At 43.9% G+C, this 20,071-nt stretch overlaps 1 protein-coding gene across 3 annotated transcripts in view; it reads left to right on the top strand.

The window, feature by feature from the left end:
- The window catches only part of ARHGAP45 (Rho GTPase activating protein 45), a 64,037-nt gene extending 46,802 nt beyond the window's left edge, over positions 1-17,235 (top strand). For 2 of the 3 annotated variants that reach the window (XM_083350733.1, XM_083350732.1), the window contains 12 exons: positions 1,478-1,615; positions 2,011-2,201; positions 4,134-4,291; positions 8,528-8,614; positions 9,271-9,351; positions 10,272-10,435; positions 11,977-12,165; positions 13,084-13,221; positions 14,492-14,718; positions 15,180-15,429; positions 15,540-15,633; positions 16,127-17,235. In XM_083350733.1, coding sequence (XP_083206859.1) covers positions 1,478-1,615; positions 2,011-2,201; positions 4,134-4,291; positions 8,528-8,614; positions 9,271-9,351; positions 10,272-10,435; positions 11,977-12,165; positions 13,084-13,221; positions 14,492-14,718; positions 15,180-15,429; positions 15,540-15,633; positions 16,127-16,503 — 2,094 coding nt within the window. In that variant the 3' untranslated portion in view covers positions 16,504-17,235. The remainder of the gene's footprint in view (positions 1-1,477; positions 1,616-2,010; positions 2,202-4,133; positions 4,292-8,527; positions 8,615-9,270; positions 9,352-10,271; positions 10,436-11,976; positions 12,166-13,083; positions 13,222-14,491; positions 14,719-15,179; positions 15,430-15,539; positions 15,634-16,126) is intronic. The other variant, XM_083350734.1, reaches the window with a different exon arrangement.
- Positions 17,236-20,071: the final 2,836 nt, after the last annotated feature.

Raw genomic sequence — 20,071 nt, 5'->3', positions numbered from 1 at the left:
ACTCACAGGGTGTGGCAGCCATGGCAGTGGGGTCAAAGCTCCTCCTGTTTTAATTCACATCACCACATATAAAACTGTTGTGATTCAGGGTCAGCCTGTGGGTTCGGCAGTTGGGTCGGACGAGGAGGAGGAGGAGGAGGAGGGGGTGTTGAAGAGCTTGCTGATGATGGCTTTGAGGCTCCGCAGAGCCCTCAGCCAGGCCCCTCCCACCTGGTCACGACGGAGACCCAGCTGTGTGAGCCTGACAGCGTGGATGAAGATGACCCACAGCTGGCCCTGTTCAAGGACGCCCGACGCAGGAGGCAGTCAATCAGGAGTAAACAGAGGAAGGCAATGGGGCACCTCGGAAGGAGGCAGAGAGAGGCCACGCCCTGAACTGTATTTAAGGGGAATGTGTGGGAGGGCTGGTTTGCTGAAGGCAACCGCTTGGATAGTTCCTGTTTCATGGTTGGTGTCTTGTCTTGCTCTGTTTTATGTTAATAAATTTGGCAGGCTTTATTCCAGCCTCTTGCCGTTTGTAAAGGGGTTGTCCCTGCTTTTGCTGCAGGGCCGGTAGCAGGCTGGTACAGAACAAAAACAGGCTCATGTTTGATCACACCACCCTGCCAACCGACTTGACATTTTATTATCACTACCCTGTGGATATCCCTGCTTCAAAAGCTGTGACTTTCCAGCTTATAAAGTGCAAACAGCAACTGCAAAAGACTGGGGAATTCTGGGAGTCCACAGGTTTAAAAGTTGCCAAGTTTGGACACTCCTGTTATGGGTACTTCCTCCCCAGTGTAATCTGTTGATAAACTCCATAGTATCAATATGAAAACCTACTTTTAAAGGACTAGCATCTTGCTGCTCAGCAGACATCATACTTCCTCTTATTTTATGTATAGTTGTATATATATATACAAGGCAAGCTTCAGGCTATCTTGATCCACACCAGACATACTTCCTCTTATATCTGTCTGTCTATGTTGATGCTTAGTAGTCACCAACTTCCTCTTACTTTAAAATTTTAATATATTTTAATAAGTATATTAAAGCAAGCGTTGGTCTTAAAGATAATCCTTATTTCCAATTACATTTGAACCAAGAGGCTTTCTTAGAAATTAAAAAGTATAAGGGGATGTATATCACACTGCCACCCTCCCAAGAGATAAATTAAGAAACATCTTGAGGAGGCATAGGGGATAAAGAGGATCAGCTTCACCAAATAGCCTTCCAAGTGTTTTGTAACTGTTCATATCTGGAAAAAAGAAACCTTTTAGTAGTAATAACTTTCACCTTACTCTCAAATTCCATACATGAAAGGGAGAAAGTTATAAAAACAGAGGTTCTTGGGTGAAATGCCATCTAATTCCATCTTTTGGAACACTGCACTTCCTGAGGCACAAAAATTATGCCCTTGTGGGGGAGTTTAATGCTGAATCCATCTATCCTTATTACCGCGGCCCTTGCTGATTCTGTCTGTCTGCCAATTCAGGCCGAAGAAGCCATGGCAACATACCGGACCTGCATCGCAGATGCCAACACACAGAAGCAGGAGTTGGAGGACACCAAAGTGACAGCGCTTCGGCAGCTCCATGAGGTGGTCAAGCAGAGCGACCAGGTCATAAAGTCGGTGAGTTTGGCTGGGCCATCCCACCAACGTAGATCAGCGCTTTGGTCCTTAAGGAGAAGCTGCAAGCAAACTTGCATTGATCCCTGTTCTCTGAAGGACACATTTGTTGCCATCAGAACTAGAAACTTAGTTTGTGTCCCAAGTGGGAGCTAAGATTGTCACAAAGATTTTTGTGCAAAATTCTGGTAGTGGCTTTTGGTCTTTTGATAAAGATCCTTCATGCCTGCACTGTAGATCTTTTATTCATATTGATGATTGATAATATGCCCTCAAGTTGAGGTTGACTCTTAGCAACTACATAGGAAGGTTTTCCCCATGACTTCATTCATATAATTTCATCCTTCTCTCTGACATGTTTCTCTCCTTTTCTCTTTTTGTTGACTTCCCGATTCCAGGCTACCATTTCCTTCTATCAAATCATGCATATGCAGACAGCCCCACTGCCTGTCTTTTTTCAGACGTTGTGTGAGAGCAGCAAACTCTATGACCCCGGGCAACAGTATGCCTCTCACGTCAAGCGGTTGCAGCGGGGAGACGAACCTGAGACACAGTATGATTTTGAGCCCTACGTGTCAACCAACGACTGGTAGGGTTTGGCACTAATGCTAATGCTCCAAATAAATCCTAATCAGTCCTGGTGGCCTCTGTTCTGATCAGCCTTCCCTAAATGTATTGAGACCACAACTCCCAGAATTCCAAATGGCATACCCAAAGAATTATGGGAATTGAAACCCAAGTTATCCCTTCAAACTGTTTGCCAACCAACCTCTCTGAAATCAGGACTGCTTCCTACTGACCTCCACCCCCCAATTATTCCTATATAGCATATAGAGGTGAACAGGGGGAATGGCTATTAGTTTCCAGATTCCTTGCAAAAATTGTCAAGGTATTAATAATATTTAATATGGCAGAAATAGTAAATGATTAGTTATATGGGCTATAATTATGTTGCTCATTTTGGGGGGGGAAATAAAGGAGAAACTTAAGAAAGGGGCAAATCTGAAAGAAATTGATGAGGATAAAAAAAGTCATTGTTTATCACTTTGCTTAGCAAAGGAAATTTTTCAAGGGCGATACCAAGAAAAGCTTTACAGAAATGCCTATTGTAATAAAAGCATCTACAGTCGGTTAGCATATGTAAATAGAAAGTTCATTCAATTTCCATATTTTCATATGATTGTGAAAGGCTGCCGTGAAGCTGTTTCTACAGTAAAAAGTTTAATGTCCCCCCAAAAAGGACAAAACTGAAATTTTGAAAAATACATTAATCTAAAGGACCGCTTTCTGAAATAAGAGATTGTTCCTTGAAATAAAGAATGTATGGTCCCTATAGGTATGTTAACTGTGCTTCTAGAGCAGGGGTCCTCAAACCTGACCACTTTAAGACTTGTGGACTTCAACTCCCAGAATTCCCCAGCCAGCATGGCTGGCTGGGGAATTCTGGGAGTTGAAGTCCACAAGTCTTATAGTGGCCAAGTTTGAGGACCCCTGCTCTAGAGTTTAACTTGAACTGACTCAAAGGTTTTGTCCTGGTCACATCCAATTTAGTGTTCCGACGTCACCTGGCCAGGCAATCCTAGACCTGAGAATGGTTGCTAACAGATGGGTTTGCTAAAGCTGGATTGATTGGATGTCTTGTCAAAGAGCTGCCTTTGCTTCCTTTCAATTTTTTTGCAATACAGCAATGACAGTGTGTCATGACAGTCATTAGCTGAGGTAGCCACGTGATCATTAGCTGAGGTACCCAATTTTACAGCAGTTTTTGAGGTCACTAAGCAAGCATGGTGGTCCTAAAGCAAGCGCGGCCGTCCTTAAATGAACAACGTGGCCGTTAAGCATACCCATTAGAGGCAGTCCTCGACTTACGACCACAGTTGAGCACAAAATTTCTGTTGCTAAGCAGGGCAGTTATTGAGTATTGCCCCATTTTACAACCTTTTTCTCGCAGTGGATCGTCGCAGTTGTTAAATGAATCGTTAAGTGAATCTGGCTTCCCCCATTGGCTTTGCTTGCTGGAAGCCAGCTGGGAAGGTCACAAAGGTGACCAAGGCACTACAACTGTCATAAGTACATGCCAGTTGCCAAATGGGCAAATTTTGATCACGTGGCCATGAGGATGCTGCAACGGTCGTAAGTTTAAAAACTGGTCATAAGTCACATTTTTCTGCTGTAATTTTGAATGGTGACAAAACTAATGCTTGTAAGCCAAGGATTCCTCATGTCTACAATGAATGGGATTTTTTTCCGTTGGAAATTGGAAGTAAACAGCAGCTTTCAGCAAAAAAAAAATGTTGAAATTTCTGGTCATGTGACCATAAGGCACTGCAAACAGCCATAAATGCAAACCAATCACCAAGTGTCAAAGATGTAGTCACATGAACACAGGGGCAGGCAGCCATCAGATGTTTGAATCTGGGTTCTAGGTTCCCTTGTTGTGGGGGGGTGTCCAGTTTAACTTTGAATGGACATTAAGCGAGCAGTTATAAGTCAAGGACTACCTGCATTCCCTCTTCAATAGCTCTCCGTTGACTCGGGCAAGAAAAGGCAGCTATAGTACTACTGAATGCACAGGAACAAGTAGCTCTGACACCTCCAGTAAAGATGGAGCAGCCTCCGAGGGTGACACAGCCGCAGGTCGAGAGCCACAGAACCGTCCCGCCCAGCTTGAAAAACGAGGTGAGGAGACAACCTAACTTTTCTGCTAAAACTGGATTTCCGCCCCATATATGAGCCCTTGGTTTTGTAGCGTGGGCTTCCATGTGCACCCTTCTAATTCTTCTCTTGCAGAATTGCCAGGGAATTTAGTATCAATCTGCTCCCAAATGCAAAACATGTATGTATGTATGTATGTATGTATGTATGTATGTATGTATGTGATTTATTTATTTATTCATTCATTTATAATATTTAAATATTGCTTGATTCTAATTACTTTGGAGAGGGGTGTCGTGATTCATTTGGGGAAAAGGCTTACAAGAGGCATATATCTCAGATAGCAAGAGACATGTGTCTCATAAAAAGGTAAAGGTTCCCCTGCACATGCGTGCTAGTCGTTTCCAACTCTAGGGGCCAGTGCTTATCTCCGTTTCAAAGCCGAAGACCCAGCGCTTGTCCGAGGACGTCTCTGTGGACATGTGGCCGGCATGACTAGACGCCAAAGGCGCACGGAACGCTGTTACCTTCCCACCGTAGTAGTCCCCCTATTTTTCTACTTGCATTTTTACGAGGTTTCGAACTGCTAGGTTGGCAGAAGCTGGGATGAGTAACAGGCGCTCACTCTGTTACGCGGCACTCGGGATTCGACCCGCCAAACTGCCGACCTTCTGATCGACAAGCTCAGCGTCCTAACCTACTGAGCCACCGCGTCCCTTATGTGTCTCATACATTTAGGCAAAAAACCCCAAATGCACAAGTACAGTATAGGTGGTACCTCACTCAAAAGTAGTAACTGTGAGAGGGATTTTGGAGTCCTAGTGGACAATCACTTAAATGTGAGCCAGCAGTGTGCTGCCGCTGCCAAAAAAGCCAACACAGTTCTAGGCTGCATTAACAAAGGGATAGAATCAAGATTACATGAAGTGTTAATACCATTTTATAATGCCTTGGTAAAGCCACACGTGGAATCCTGCATCCAATTTTGGTCACCGTGATGTAAAAAAGATGTTGAGACTCTAGAAAGAGTCAGAGAAGAGCAACAAATATGATAAAGGGACTGGAGGCTAAAACATACAAAGAATGGTTGCTGGAATTGTGTAAGTCTACTTTAACGACGAGAAGGACTCGGGATGACACGATAGCAGTGTTCCAACATCTCAGGAGCTGCCACAAAGAAGAGGGAGTCAAGCAATTCTCTAAAGCACCTGAGGGCAGGAGAAGAAGCAACGGATGGAAACTAATCAAGGAGAGAAGCAACCTAAAATTGAGAAAAAAATTTCCTGACAATTAGAACAATTAACCAGTGGAACAGCCTGCCTCTGGAAGTTGTGACTGCTCCATCCCTGAAAGTTTTTAAGAAGAGATTGGACAACCATTTGTCTGAAATGGTATAGGGTTTCCTGCCTAAGCAGGGGGTTGGACTAGAAGACCTCTCTTCCAACTCTATTATTCTATTCTATTCTACAGTTTTAAAAAACAAATGTTGGAAAGAAATACTAGGAAGAAACACAGGACCCGTTCATGCACTGGGAGAGGTATTTGTAAATTTGCTCCTAAAGCATTGGAGGCTGCATTAGGCAGACCACTTCAGTGTTCCCATGTCTTAGAACTGTAGACTCACAGGACTGAAGGGACCTTAAGGATCTTCTAGTCCAGGGGTGCCAAACTCGCAACGTCACATGACGTGTCGTGACGTATCGCGAGTTTTTTTCCATCGCCGGCAATGGGGTGGGTGCAGTTCTGTCATGACGCATCCGGCCCGTGGGCCGGCAGTTTCACACCCCTGTTCTAGTCCAACCCCTTTTCCATACCACCCCAGACAAAGGCCTGCCTAACCCTTTTTAAGTCCTCACTTCATCCTGCCCATTAAAAAAGAAAAAAGGAAAGAACTCCATTGCTAAATTTTTTATTTTTATTTATTTTTATTCCATTTATATCCCGCCCTTCTCCGAAGACTCAGGGCGGCTTACAAGCTTAGCAGTAGCCTTCATTCTATGTATATGCCTGCTTATTAGGGCTTTCACACACACCCCAAGCGGCATTATTACAAAGTCAGCTTAATTGCCCCCAACAATCTGGGTCCTCATTTTACCTACCTCGGAAGGATGGAAGGCTGAGTCAACCTTGAGCCTGGTGGGATGCGAACCTGCACTAATTGCAGGCAGCTGGTGTTACTTAAGGAGGCATTAGCCCACTGCTAATGTATGCATTCATTTATTTAATCTGTGTGCTCCATGCTTTTTAAAATATATGTCTTCAAAGGGTTGTCCCAAAAGGTTCTTTTTCAAACGGCAACTAGACTTTCTTCATTTTTGTCGTTGTTCTTGTTCAAAAACAAAGAAAGTCCAGTTGTGTTTTGTGGGACAACCATGACCTTGGATGACTGAGAATCTTCATAGACGTTCAAAGGGCTGTAACTGGCCTTCTTGTGTCTCTGCATGTTGCTTGGATTGGATCTGGAAGGAGATAGGCCCAGATAACATACATAGCTAAACCTCTTTCTCAAAACAGGCCCTGCTGTTATGTAGCCATTTCCCCCCCCCCCCCACTAGGATCTATTTGTTGTTAGCTGGGAAGTTGTGTCCAACCCATTGTGACCCCATGGACAACGTTCCTCCAGGCCTTCCTGTCTTCTACCATCTTCTGGAGTCCATTTAAGCTCACGCCTACTGCTTCAGTGACTCCATCCAGCCACCTCATTCTCTGTCGTCATTGCCCTCGATCTTTCCCAGCATTAGGCTCTTCTCCAGTGAGTCCTTCCTCCTCATTAGGTGGCCAAAGTATTTGAGTTTCAGGATCTGGCCTTCTAAAGAGCAGTCAGGGTTGATCTCCTCTAGGACTGACCGGTTTGATCGCCTTGCAGTCCAAGGAACTCGCAGGAGTCTTCTCCAGCACCATAGTTCAAAGGCTTCAATTCTTTGGCGCTCAGCCTTTCTTAGCACAAATGAGTTCTGGCAGCATTTTTTTTCCCCCCGGCCAGGTCCCCACGAGATCACTGTCAACTAATTCCCAGCTCATGACTGAGCCTGGCTTAGATTATCTTTAGCTGTTCCAGGATTCAAATAGTATTCCTCCCATATCTCATTCTGCCAGCAATACCCTCAAGGCAAGTAGCATCTGTTACTCTTTGTCACCTGGAGGAAACTCAGAGACCAGCAGTGACTAGAAACAGAGACCATGGAGACCGAAATGGGATCTGCAACAGGAACAAGTAATTTCATGCTGGGGATTTTCCTCGGACTCAAAGATGCGTTATGACTCATTGCAGGGGAAAGCTCTTGCTTGATCTCAGAAGTGGTCATAAGCAATAGGAGCTGCTTGAAAGGAAGGCGCAAATAATAATAATAATAATAATAATAATAATAATAATAATAATAATAAGAAGAAGAAGAAGAAGAAGAAGAAGAAGAAGAAGAAGAAGAAGAAGAAGAAGAAGAAGAAGAAGAAGAAGAAGAAGAAGAAGAAGAAGAAGAAGAAGAAGAAGAAGAAGAAGAAGAAGTTGGAAGGGACCTTGGAGGTCATCTAGTCCATCCCCCTGCTCAGGCAGGAAACCCTATACCATTTCAGACAAATGGCTGTCCAGTCTCTTCTTAAAAACTTCCAGTGTTGGAGCATTCACCACTTCTGGAGGCAGGTTGTTCCACTGGTTAATTGTTCTAATTGTCAGGAAGTTTCTCCTTAGTTCTAGGTTGCTTCTCTCCTTGATTAGTTTCCATCCGTTGCTTCTTGTCCTGCTTTCAGGTGCTTTGGAGAAAAGCTTGACTCCCTCTTCTTTGTGGCAAACCCTGAGATACTGGAACACTGCTCTAAAGTAGTCCTCATCTTACGACTACAATTACAGCCCGAGTTTCCATTACTAAGCAAGCTGGTTGTTAGGTGAGTTGTGCCCAGTTTTACAATCTGGACGAAGCCAGGTTCACTTAACGACTGCAAAATCTCTTAACAACCGCAGTGATTTGCTTAACAGCTGTGGGAAAAGGTTATAAAAATGGGACAAAAACTCACTTAAGAACTGTCTTGCTTATCAGTGGAGACTCCATTGTGGTCATAAGTCGAGGACTACCTGTAGTGCGAATCAGAACAAGGCAACCACTTCATGAGATTATCTGCACTAATCAATTCCCAGCTATATTGGGAAAGTGCATGATAGGCAGATGCTTTTCCATTTCAAAGGACCGGTCAGCATTGCAAAGGCCCAACCTCTTCTCTCACTGTGCGCACGCAGGAATGAAATCTGTCTTGTCATTGGCTCCTTAGGTGGGCGAAGTCACCAGGCACACAAATCATGGCCAACAGCCATCACAGAGACCAAGGACAGTCTGGAATCCTCTGCCACAATCCCAGGTATCTTCCCGTCTTGTGACCTATGGATTGTGCAAGTTCCATTAGGATCTGAGCTGAAAATAATCTAACAAGATACCCTTATCTACCTGTATCAATATATTCCTTCCTATTTATTCATTCATTCATTCATTCATTCCATTCAATTTTTATTTGATAAATGCACCCATTCCCATGTTGGCAGCTAGGGAAAGAATAATTAAATTCAGGGAGCTTTAGGAAAACAATTTGTTTCTACCCTTCAGTCACTCAAGAAAACATTTTGAGTTGACATCTGGAAGGTAGGCTATGCTCAAAGAGGACATTTGACCTAAAATCACCAATAACATTTGTAGTTGAGACAAAAACCTGGAAATTCAGCCAGATTCTACATATTCCAATTCTCTAGATCTCCCAAAGTTTCCAAGATGCTCCCAAACTACGGAGTTTTCCTTGTGGAAAATCTCAAATGCCCAAGCTTGAACATTTGGGGTGGGGATTCTTGCAAGGTGTGGTGCAGGAACCACTCATCATGGTGTGATGGTCAAGCTCTGCTTTTTTTTGTGGTGAAACATGTTGACCTCTAGATAGGACTGTCTTTGACATCTTTGTGGTTTCCTTTTTCTGCTCTCTGGGGTCTAATTTGATAAATTCTAACATTGAGGCTTTCTCTTGGCTAGGTGAGTTTCCTCAGATGCCTTCCAATGGATCATTATCCCCTAGAGATGACTCAGATGGAAATTCACCTTCCTTCGAACAGAGTATGTATTAGTGGAATAGAATACTAGTGGTATAAATCCTCCCTGAAGAGTGGGGACGTAAGGGGAAAATCAGTAAAATGGGGATGAAATCTACAACTAGAGGCTGGAGCAAGTGTTTCCCAACCTTAGCAACTTTAAGGTTAGTGGACTTCAACTCCCAGCTCACCCATTTTAAAGTTGCTAAGATTGAGAAACACTGGGATGGAGATTCCCAGCAAAGGATAATAAGGAGCAGATCCTTATTTATTTTTTTCCTTCCAGTGGGTCAGAAATAAAAGCCTAACTCCTACATTTGCTTCGTTTTTTATTTATTTATTTATTTTATTACATTTATATACCGCCCTTTCCCGAAGGACCTAGTTCTGCATTTTGTCCCGGAATGCTATGCATTGTATACAACTCTTAACTTTTAGTTCATTTGGCTCCTCCCCCTCCAGAATCTTATAATCAGATAAAAAGACACAAAACAGAACAAAAAAGCAATTTTGATGCAATGTTACCATTCACATAGAACCATAGAGTGAGAAAGGATCTTCAGCATGGGGTGGCTGGGGAATTCTGGGAGATGAGGTCCACCCGTCTTCAAGTCGCCAAGACTGAGAGATGCAACTGAGCTAGTTTGGTGTAGTGGTTAAGATGTTTGCCTAGAAACCAGGCGACTGTGAATTCTAGTCCCACCTTACAGATGAAAGCCAGCTGGGTGACTCTGGGCCAGTCCCTCTCTTTCAGCCCAACCCACCTCACAGGGTTGTTGCTGTTGGAGGGAAAATAGGAAGAGGAAGGAGTAATAGGTATGTCTGCCACCTCGAGTGACTTATTAAAAAAAATAATAAAGGCAGGATAAAACTAACAATAAATCTAATAATAAACTGCATATTTTGATGGTGTTTCAGTATCACCTTTTTATTTCTGATTACCAGACATTAATGAAATGACTCCAGAAATCTCGACGCCCACCGGCCCTTTCCGGCATATCAGCTTGTCCAGAGCTGCCCAGACCCACCGGCTGAGGAAGCTACGGACCCCCTCCAAGTGCCGGGAGTGCAACAGCTACGTCTACTTCCAGGGAGCTGAATGTGAAGAGGTAGGACAGGCACTTGGGCTACAGAAAGTACAGGCACACCTCAGAGATACAGGTCGTCCTCAACTTACAACAGTTCGCTTAGTCACCATTCAAAGTTACAACGGCACTGAAAAAAGTGACTGTTTTTCACGCTTACGATCACTGTAGGATCTCCATGGTCACATGATTAAAATTCAGTCCCTTGGCAAGTTGACTCACATTTATGACGGTTGCAGTGTCCTGGGGTTAGGACGCTGAGCTTATCGATCAGAAGGTCGGCAGTTTGGTGGGTTGAATCCCGAGTGCCGCGTAGCAGAGTGAGCACCTGTTACTCATCCCAGCTTCTGCCAACCTAGCAGTTCGAAAGCACGTAAAAATGCAAGTAGAAAAATAGGGACCACTACGGTGGGAAGGTAACAGCGTTCCGTGCGCCTTTGGCGTCCAGTCATGCCGGCCACATGACCACGGAGATGTCCTCGGACAAGCGCTGGCTCTTAGGCTTTGAAACGGAGATGAGCACCGGCCTCTAGAGTCGGAAACGACTAGCACGCATGTGCAGGGGAACTTTTACCTTTACCTAAGTTAACAACTGCAGTGATTCACTTAACAACTGTGGCAAGAAAGATAATAAAATGAGGCAACATTCATTTAACGAGTGACTCAGCAATGGAAATTTTGGGCTCAGTCGTGGTCGTAAGTCGAGGACTATCTGTATTATAAATTCAGTTCCAGACCATCACATTAAAGCAAATATCTCAATAAAGCAAGCCATATATTTTTTGTTTATTTCCCAGTGTATACAAAACTTTACCCTACGCTGTAGCATAGTGAACCCAAAATTTCTGTTGCTAAGCAAGACAGCTGTTAAGTGAATGTTGCTCCATTTTACAACCTTTTTGCCACATTTGTTAAGTGAATCACTGAGGTTGTTTAAGATAAGCGACACAGTTTTCCATTGACTCTGCTTGTCAGAGGGTTACAAAAAAGTGTTCATACGACCCCAGGACACAGCAAATGGTCATAAATACGAGTCAATTGCCAAGTGTCCTAATTTTGCTCATGTGCCACAGGGATGCTGCAAGAGTCGCAGCTGTAGTAAATCACTTTTTCCAGTGCCATTGTAACTTTGAACGGTCACTAAACAAATGGTTGAAAGTCAAGGACTACCGTTATTAATTACAGTGTTTCTCAATCTCCGCAACTTTAAACTCGACTTCCACAATTCCCCAGTCTGCCTTGGGAAACACTACCTAACAACAAAAAAAGGGCTTGTTGATGACATATTGCCATCTAGTGGCTCTTTCTGGAACTGCACACAGTCCCTAACTAAATGAGAGATTCTCAGTCATCCAGGTCATGGTGGTCCCAAAAGTGTTTTTTTTTCAGGAGGCAACTGGACTTTCTTGTTTTTCTTTGAAGACGTTTTGCGGGAAGCAAAACATCTTCAAAGAAAAAACAAGAGAGTCCAGTTGCCTCCTGAACAAAACACCTTTGGGACAAAGTCCCTAACTGTACAGCTGTTTCACTGCCACCCTCTCTACCTCTTTCCCCCTCTTCCCCAGTGTTACTTAGCCTGTCACAAGAAATGCCTGGAGACCCTGGCCATTCAGTGCGGACACAAGAAACTTCAAGGGAAACTGCAGCTCTTCGGGCGGGACTTTGCCCAGGCTTCCCACACCGGCTCTGATGGCGTCCCCTTCATCGTCAAGAAGTGCATCAGCGAGATTGAAAGGCGGGCCATGAAAACTAAAGTAAGAGGTGGAGCACCTGTAAGGAAATAAATTTATTTGCAGAGGGGAAGACAGTCCTCTGCCTCGGAGCCTGGGAATGGTGCCATCAAGCTAGCAAACCCAGTGGTTAAGTTGATGAGCCCTCATCTTTGAAGACTAGGGTAATCAAGGACAAGCTGAAATTTCACAGCAAACAAACACTGCAAAGGAATCTGGTGGTGCTTTGCTCTGCTCTGTTTTGCTGTAAGCTGGGGTTTTCCAACCTTGGCTACGTTAAGAGGCATGGACCTCAATTCCCAGAATTCCCCAGCCAGCCATAGCTTCTGGGAGTTGAAGTCCACGTCTCTTAAAGTGGCCATGATTGGGAAACCCTGGTGAAAGACCTCCAATAGATGTGCTAAAGCAGGGGGTCTTCAAACTTGGCCCTTTTATGACTTGTGGACTTCAACTCCCAGAATTCCTCAGCCAGGCATGCTGGCTGAGGAATTCTGGGAGTTGAAGTCCACAAGTCATAAAAGGGCCAAGTTTGAAGACCCCTGTGCTAAAGAGAGTAAAAACAAGCTGTGTTTAACTGTGATCTGTCATGTGATAGGAAGGAGGAACACATGGGGAATAATTCTATGAGCCATTAAATTAAAGGGAAGCAAAGTTACTTTTTGCTCTCTTCCTGTCCACTTTTAGCATGCAACCCTGTAAAAAGGTTGCACGCTTCTGTTGTAAAAGCATGGCATCATTGTCATATTTTTTCCAAGGTGACAGAAGGGTGGGAGCGAAACTGTGTGGGACGCACATAAAAAAAACAGGCATTATAATTACTACGTTCACTTTTTCTATCTACCTCATGGACATCACTGAAACAAGCTCATCTGGGGGAGGGACAAAGGTCAAAAAAGTCAATATGGCAACACTTGATCTGGTCAATACTACTTTCTGTCTTAGGGCATCTACCGTGTTAATGGAGTGAAATCCCGCGTGGAGAAGCTCTGTCAGGCTTTTGAGAACGGGAAAGAGCTGGTTGAGCTGTCTCAGGCCTTACCACACGACATCAGCAATGTGCTGAAGCTCTACCTTCGCCAGGTGAGGCTTCCCAGAGTGATTGTAATCTTAGGGCCAAAAGGTGGAGCACCTACCTTACCATTGAAAAACCAGGAGCTTTTTAACCCAAAAGACAGAAGAGGAGGAGGAGGAGGAGGAGGAGGAGGAGGAGGAGGAGGAGGAGGAGGAGGAGGAGGAGGAGGAGGAGGAGGAGGAGAATACCCTGTTAACATAGAAATGTTGTTACATTAATGGTGTGGAAAATATGGATGGAATTTTTTTCTGACTTTCCTTTGGTTAACCAAGATTAATCTAGTGAAATGGATTCATAGGGATGTGCTAACAGCCTCCAAATGTATAAATATATTTTTCTTCCACTTTTCCCCTTACTCAGCTTAAGTTGTAAGTTAAACAAGCTGGCCAGACTGCCTCGAACTGTGATGCATGAGCATATAAATTTAATAAATAAATTCTGCATCAGACTAGCCACTCAGGACATTTGAGATACTGAGTAGAGCTGCTGCTCATAGGAGGTGATGTCTTTTAATAAAATACGTTAGCTGGAAAAAGTGCTCCCCGACTCCTTCTGAAATACATTTTGTTTATTTATTACAGGGGTCTTGAAACTTGGCCCTTTTATGACTTGTGGACTTCAACTCCCAGAATTCCTCAGCCAGGGGCGCTGGCTGAGGAATTCTGGGAGTTGAAGTCCACAAGTCATAAAAGGGCCAAGTCTGAGGACCCCTGATTTATTAGATTTTTATCCTGTCTTTATTGTTTTTATAAATAAGTGAAGGCAATGAACATACATAAGGTTCCTTCCTCCTCCTATTTTCCCCACAACAACAACAACCCTGTGTGGTCGATTGGTCTGAGGGAGAGTGACTGGCCCAAAGTCACCCAGCCGGCTTTCAGGCCTAAGGGTGGGACTAAGATTCAACGTCTCTCCTGGTTCTAGGCCAGCGCCTTAACCACTACACCAAACTGGCTCTCAGTTGGGTACGTGGGTAAACCTCAGTATGGGTAAACCTATGACATTCCCTGCCATTAGATGCCACTATGGCACCCTTTAAAAGAGAGTGAAATAATTTGCAGAAGAGTTCTATGTTTATTAGCTTTGGTGGGTCTCCCACGTTCAAAGCAGCATCGAAAACGGTGGCTTTCAAATTCAGCTGATGGGCTTCCTAAACACATCTGGGAGGTGTGAAGTGGTTTGATCCAGCAACCAGGTTCTTGGTTATTGTTTTGTAAGTAAGCTGGCATGCCATGTGATTTCTAGATGCTACTTTCCTGTGACTCTCACTCCTTTCAGCTCCCGGAACCAATCATGCCCTTCCGGATGTACAACAGCCTTATGGGGCTGGCCAAGGAGACCTTGCAGAGTCGGTCCGAGAGCAGGGCAGGGAGAAGCTCTGGGGAGCCAGTGGACACAAGCAGTGAGTCAGAGAAAGCTATGGTAACAAAGCTGAGAGAGCTGCTGAAAGAACTTCCAGCCAAGAACTTTGCCACCTTGAAGTGTATCATGCAGCACTTGAAAAGGTCAGTTGCTTTACCTTGGCAAAACTGGGTCAGGAAAACGACTGCAAGTAGTCCTCAGTTTGCAACCTCTCATTTAGTGGCCATTCAAAGTTACAAAGGCACCGGAAAAAGTGACTTACAACTGCTGTCATGCCCCTTCTTTTCTCTAGACTAGCCATACCCAGCTCCTGCAACCGTTCCTCATATGTTTTAGTCTCCAGGCCTTTAATCATCTTAGTTGCTCTTCTCTGCACTTTTTCCAAAGTCTCAACATCTGTTTTTTGCAACGTGGTGACATTACAAATATATATATATATATATATATATATATATATATATATATATATATATATATATATATATATATATATATATATATATATATATAAATGTACAAAGCAGCTGTTTGTACGATATAAAGCTTTGATATTTAAAATCAGGCAGAGAATCTGCATGCATCTCTTTGTCCAATTCTGTTCTAGGATTATAGAACTTGAAGATGACAATAAAATGTCTTCCAGCAACCTGGGAATTGTCTTTGGCCCCACGTTAATGCGTCCTCGGCCCATCCAAGCTACCATCTCCCTCTCTTCCTTGGTGGATTACCCCCACCAGGCATGCATTGTTGAGGCCCTCATAAATTTCTACGCTGCTATCTTTGAATCCAATGGCGTATCTCCGGATGGCACAGAAGAAACGATCGGGGAAGATGAAGAGCTGGTCAGGAACCAGGTGAGTAGAACCTGCTGGAGACACTGTGGTTGCCAGTGGTAACCTTTTGATCAACCTCCTCCCACCTTACAAAGTTAATCTCTCTAATGTCTTGAATTCCACATATCCAGGAGGATGAAGGAACACAACCCGACAGTGAAGTCCAGTATCTTGAAGCCACCTCTGAGCAGACAGAAGCCGCTCTTGATGAAGATTCCTTCAGAGGTGAGGTGGAATCTCACATTTTAATGTTTGACATGTTATTCTTGCAAGGGCAATGTTCTTTCAAGGCTTGTTTGGCGGGAAAGGGCGGTATACAAATCCAATTAAATAAATAGTTGAAAAGAGGCAGAAATTGCAGGGCTAAAAAGGGGTGTATGTCAGGTTCAAGCAACCAGAACAGTTCCAAGAATGGGTCAAATAGGTTTCTTTATCGTTGATCACCAAAGAATCTCGCCAGACTGTCTTCCTTCCCTTAGGAAACGGCGGGTATAGACCTAAGGGTTAAACCACAAACATTTCCTCCCCCAAAAGGGATCCTAAGCTGGAATGCTTCCACATCGGAATGTTTCTAAGCTGGAGGCCATCAGGGTCTCCTCTCCTTCAGCTAGTGGAATTTTGGCATCAAAAACCAAGATAGCGCACTATTTGTGTTACAAGGAACCGTTGAACATTCCTACTCTTGACTCAATTGGCTTCATTTTTCTTTTCTTCCTAGAACCGGACACTCCCTTTATCGATTCGGATTCGGATCCAGAAGATGGCACAGATGCAGCCATTGAAGGAATCCCACGGTCCAACTCGGGACCAGCAGCCAGTGAGACCAGTGGTGAGGAGGAGAGCCCATCTGGTGAGGACGTCAGTGAGGAAGCGGTCCTGAGGGAGAGGCCCAGGGTTGAACAATCAGAACCTGAGGATGCTTCACCTCTACATCGCCTAGGCCTAGCAGAAGGTTGCTGGGAAGCAGAAGGAGATTCTGCCTTCAGGAGCGGAGATGATGAGGAGGACAGCAACAGGAAGGTTGAAAGTCTTCTGGTAGACCTCAACACCAACCAGTCTAACAACTCACTTTTCTCACATTTGCTGATCAACTAAGAATGTGTTTTCGGTTTCCTGGCATAAAAGTGAAAACTATGTCAGTTGAGGGAAGCAGTGAGTCCTTTAAGCCTAGAGACTGACAGTGAAGAGATAGATGATCTCCAATTGCCTTCTCAAAGTCATCCTTTGGAGGCCTTCTGGTTTTCCAGACTCCTTATTTATAACTGCTTTTAATTCTTTGTAACACCAAAACGACATCTAGGGATTCTGTGGGAAAAGGCCAGGAGAGACATTATGGCCCAGAGACATTGGAAAAACTCTGCAACATCCAAACTTTCTTAAGACACTTTTCTCTAACCTAATGCTCTTCTGAAATTTTGGATCTCAGTTCCCATCTTTCTTCCTGCGTAATCCTAACCAAACAAAGCGAGGGGGGGGGGGCAGAAGATTGAGGAACGCCCTTTTAAAAGAAGAGCCACAGACAGAGTCACTTTGCACTCCCTCCCATCCTTGAGGTCCCATCCCTTTCAGGAAACGATACACCCATTGTGATCCTAGATCTTCAGATATGTTTGTTTAAACATTAGCAGATTATATTTGTTTCTAAGTAAAACCACTTCAGGACGCTATTTTTTTAAAATCAGGGTACAGACAAAATGCTTGATTGTGAGCTTGGCTGGATGATGGATTACTTGAAGGCTGAAATTCACTTGTGCAAATCCTACTGAGGTCTCAGGGCCAGCTTTGGGTTGCTGATGTGCAGTGATCCTATCAGGGAATGGGGGGAGGGGGGGCGAGTGGTGGGGGGGGAAAGGGAGATATGTTTATTGCACAGCTTTATGAAAAGTGCCAGTAGAGCAGCTGAATGGGCTGTATATTAAACCTTGCTTACTGACCACCTCATTTAGCGACCAAAGTTACAATGTCACTGAAAAAGTAACTTTATGACCAGTCCTCACATTACAACCTGAGCAACATCCCCACACTCATGTCATTCAGGCACTTTGCAACTGGGGGGAGGGGGGGAGGAAGTGTATTTTTGACTATCACAATATCCCACAGTCCTGTAGTCAACATTTGTGTGCTTTGCAACTGCCTTGCGACAAGCAGAGTCAATGCAGAAGAAGGCAGTAAAATCAGAAGTCAGTCACTTGAGATTTTACTTAACAACTGCAGTGATTTGTTTAACAACCATAGTGGAAATCAGTCCATCATGATCACATGATGTTTCACTTAGTGACCAGGCAGAGACAGAGTTGATGATCCCAGCTGTGGTCGCTAAGAGAAGGCTACCAATGGGATCTGCTGGAGAAATCCACCACAGTTTATTGCACCAGTGTTCAGATTCTGACAAGCCACTTGAGATCTATAGCAGAAATGCAAGGAATTTGTGAGGTAAATATGCTTAAGCCACCTAAACAGCTTTTGCAATCACTGTGAACAAATTTGAAGACATTTCACAATAAAGGCCTAGTGGACCTGCTAAATCACCTCTAAAAAGTCTGTTGTACATAACTGAATTATAGCATCCATCTAAAACAGTGTTTCCCAATCTTGGCCATTTTAAGACCTGTGGACTTCAACTCCCAGCCAGCAATGTTGTGGAGTTATTCTAGTTTCTTGTCAATGCAGGCTGGGAAATTTTGGGAGTTGAAGTCCACGGGTCTTAAAATGGCTAAAGTTGGGAAACCCTGATCTAAAGCAAAGGCACACAGCAAGAAGTCTTGCCTTCTGGAGAAGGCTGGAAGAGTAGCACACAGCCAAGGAAGACTTTTGGGTAGTATTTTCTTGAGGTGTGGATGAGAAAAGTGAGTGAATAAAGTTGAAGTGCAAATCTTCAACCACTGCTTGTATTTATATATAGGTATGTATGAGTAAGCTTATTTTATTGATATGCTTGTTTCCTTTTAAACTGCCTTATACACCTTTGTTTTTAATAAAAGCTATATCAAAAAATAAAGGCAACTATATTTGGAAAAGTGATATTTGAACCCAATAACTGTGTTTAGTGTCTCCTGGGTAACTCTTTGTATTAAAAATATTCTCAGAATAATAAGAGTTGGAAGGGACCTTGGAGGTGTTCTAGTCCAATCCCCTTCCTCAAGCAGGAGACTCTATACCCCATGGTTGTCTAGTCTCTTTCTTAAGAGCCTCCAATGGTGGAGCGGAGCACTCACAAATCATTCCACTGATTAATTGTTCTGTTAGGAACTTTCTCAATTCTCGGTTGGGTCTCTCCTTGATTACTTTCCACCCATTGTTTCTTGTTTTGCCTTCAGGTGCTTTGGAGAATAGCTTGTCCCCCTCTTCTTTGTGACAGCCTGAGATATTGGAACACTGCTATCATGTCATCCCTAGTTCTTCTTTTCACTAGACTAAAGGTAAAGGTAAAGGTTCCCCCACACATGCGTGCTAGTCGTTTCCAACTCTAGGGGCCGGTGCTCATCTCCATTTCAAAGCCAAAGAGCCAGCGCTTGTCCAAGGATGTCTCCGTGGTCATGTGGCCGGCATGACTAGACGCCAAAGGCGCATGGAACGCTGTTACCTTCCCACCGTAGTGGTCCCTATTTTTCTACTTGCATTTTTACGTGCTTTCGAACTGCTAGGTTGGCAGAAGCTGGGACGAGTAACAGGCGCTCACTCTGTTACGCGGCACTCGGGATTCGACCCACCAAACTGCCGACCTTCTGATCGACAAGCTCAGCGTCCTAACCCACTGAGCCACTGCGTCCCTCTAGACTGGACAAACCCAATTTCTGCAACCTTTCTTCATATATCCATAAATAAGGCTTTATGTGGGATCTTTCCTTATAATCCATAATTTTTCAAATTAGGCAACTTTAAGATGTGTAGAATTCAATTCCCAGAATTCTGGGAGTTGAATTCCACACATCTTAAAGTGCCATGTTTTAATCCTCTAGACTGCTTTTAAGTGCTGTTTTAATCCTTTAGACTGCTCCATTTCTAAACAGAGACTGGGCTCATAACGTCATATTGAATCATGCTCTGAATCATGGTTGACAGCTGGCTGAATTCACACAATATAACATCAGACTCAAACAATATTGTAGTTTGACAATAATCCAGGATCACTCCACAACTTATTGAAATGATAGTCTAAGCTACCACTTAACAGTGATTAAGAGACCAGACTAACAAATACAAGAAAACCACAGCGTCACATTTGAGTAACAAAATGTGTGTGTGTGTGTGTTTCAATTTTGGGGTCTGCGAACACTTCCTGGAGTTTTTTCGATACTTCGCATTAAAAAGAATTAAAAATCCAATGGCCTGATCAGGAATAGAGTCAGCGGACAACGAGCCTCACCCAACTGCTTTCTTTCTGTAGTTTCAGAAGAAGAGAAATGGAGCAGCCAAGATTGCCACAACCCCGTTTCAAGGCCACACCTTCCCTCCCCCTCCACATTCAGAGGTTTAGCACAGATTAAAAACCATCCATCCCTTTAATCCATCTTCAGATGATATGCAAACTAGCACCGTGGTAACTAAGCCTACAATAAACCACAGGTACAATCCGGTTAAGGAATTCTGTAACTACAGTTAAACCTATGGTCTAGGTTCACTCATCACCCTATGTCTAACCATGCTCTGACTTAGCATGTCC

Source organism: Vipera ursinii (genome assembly GCF_947247035.1).
Source record: "Vipera ursinii genome assembly, chromosome: 1".
NCBI lineage: Eukaryota > Metazoa > Chordata > Lepidosauria > Squamata > Viperidae > Vipera > Vipera ursinii.
The sequence above is the reverse complement of the archived record's forward strand: the minus strand, read 5'-3'. Positions and strand labels throughout refer to the sequence as shown.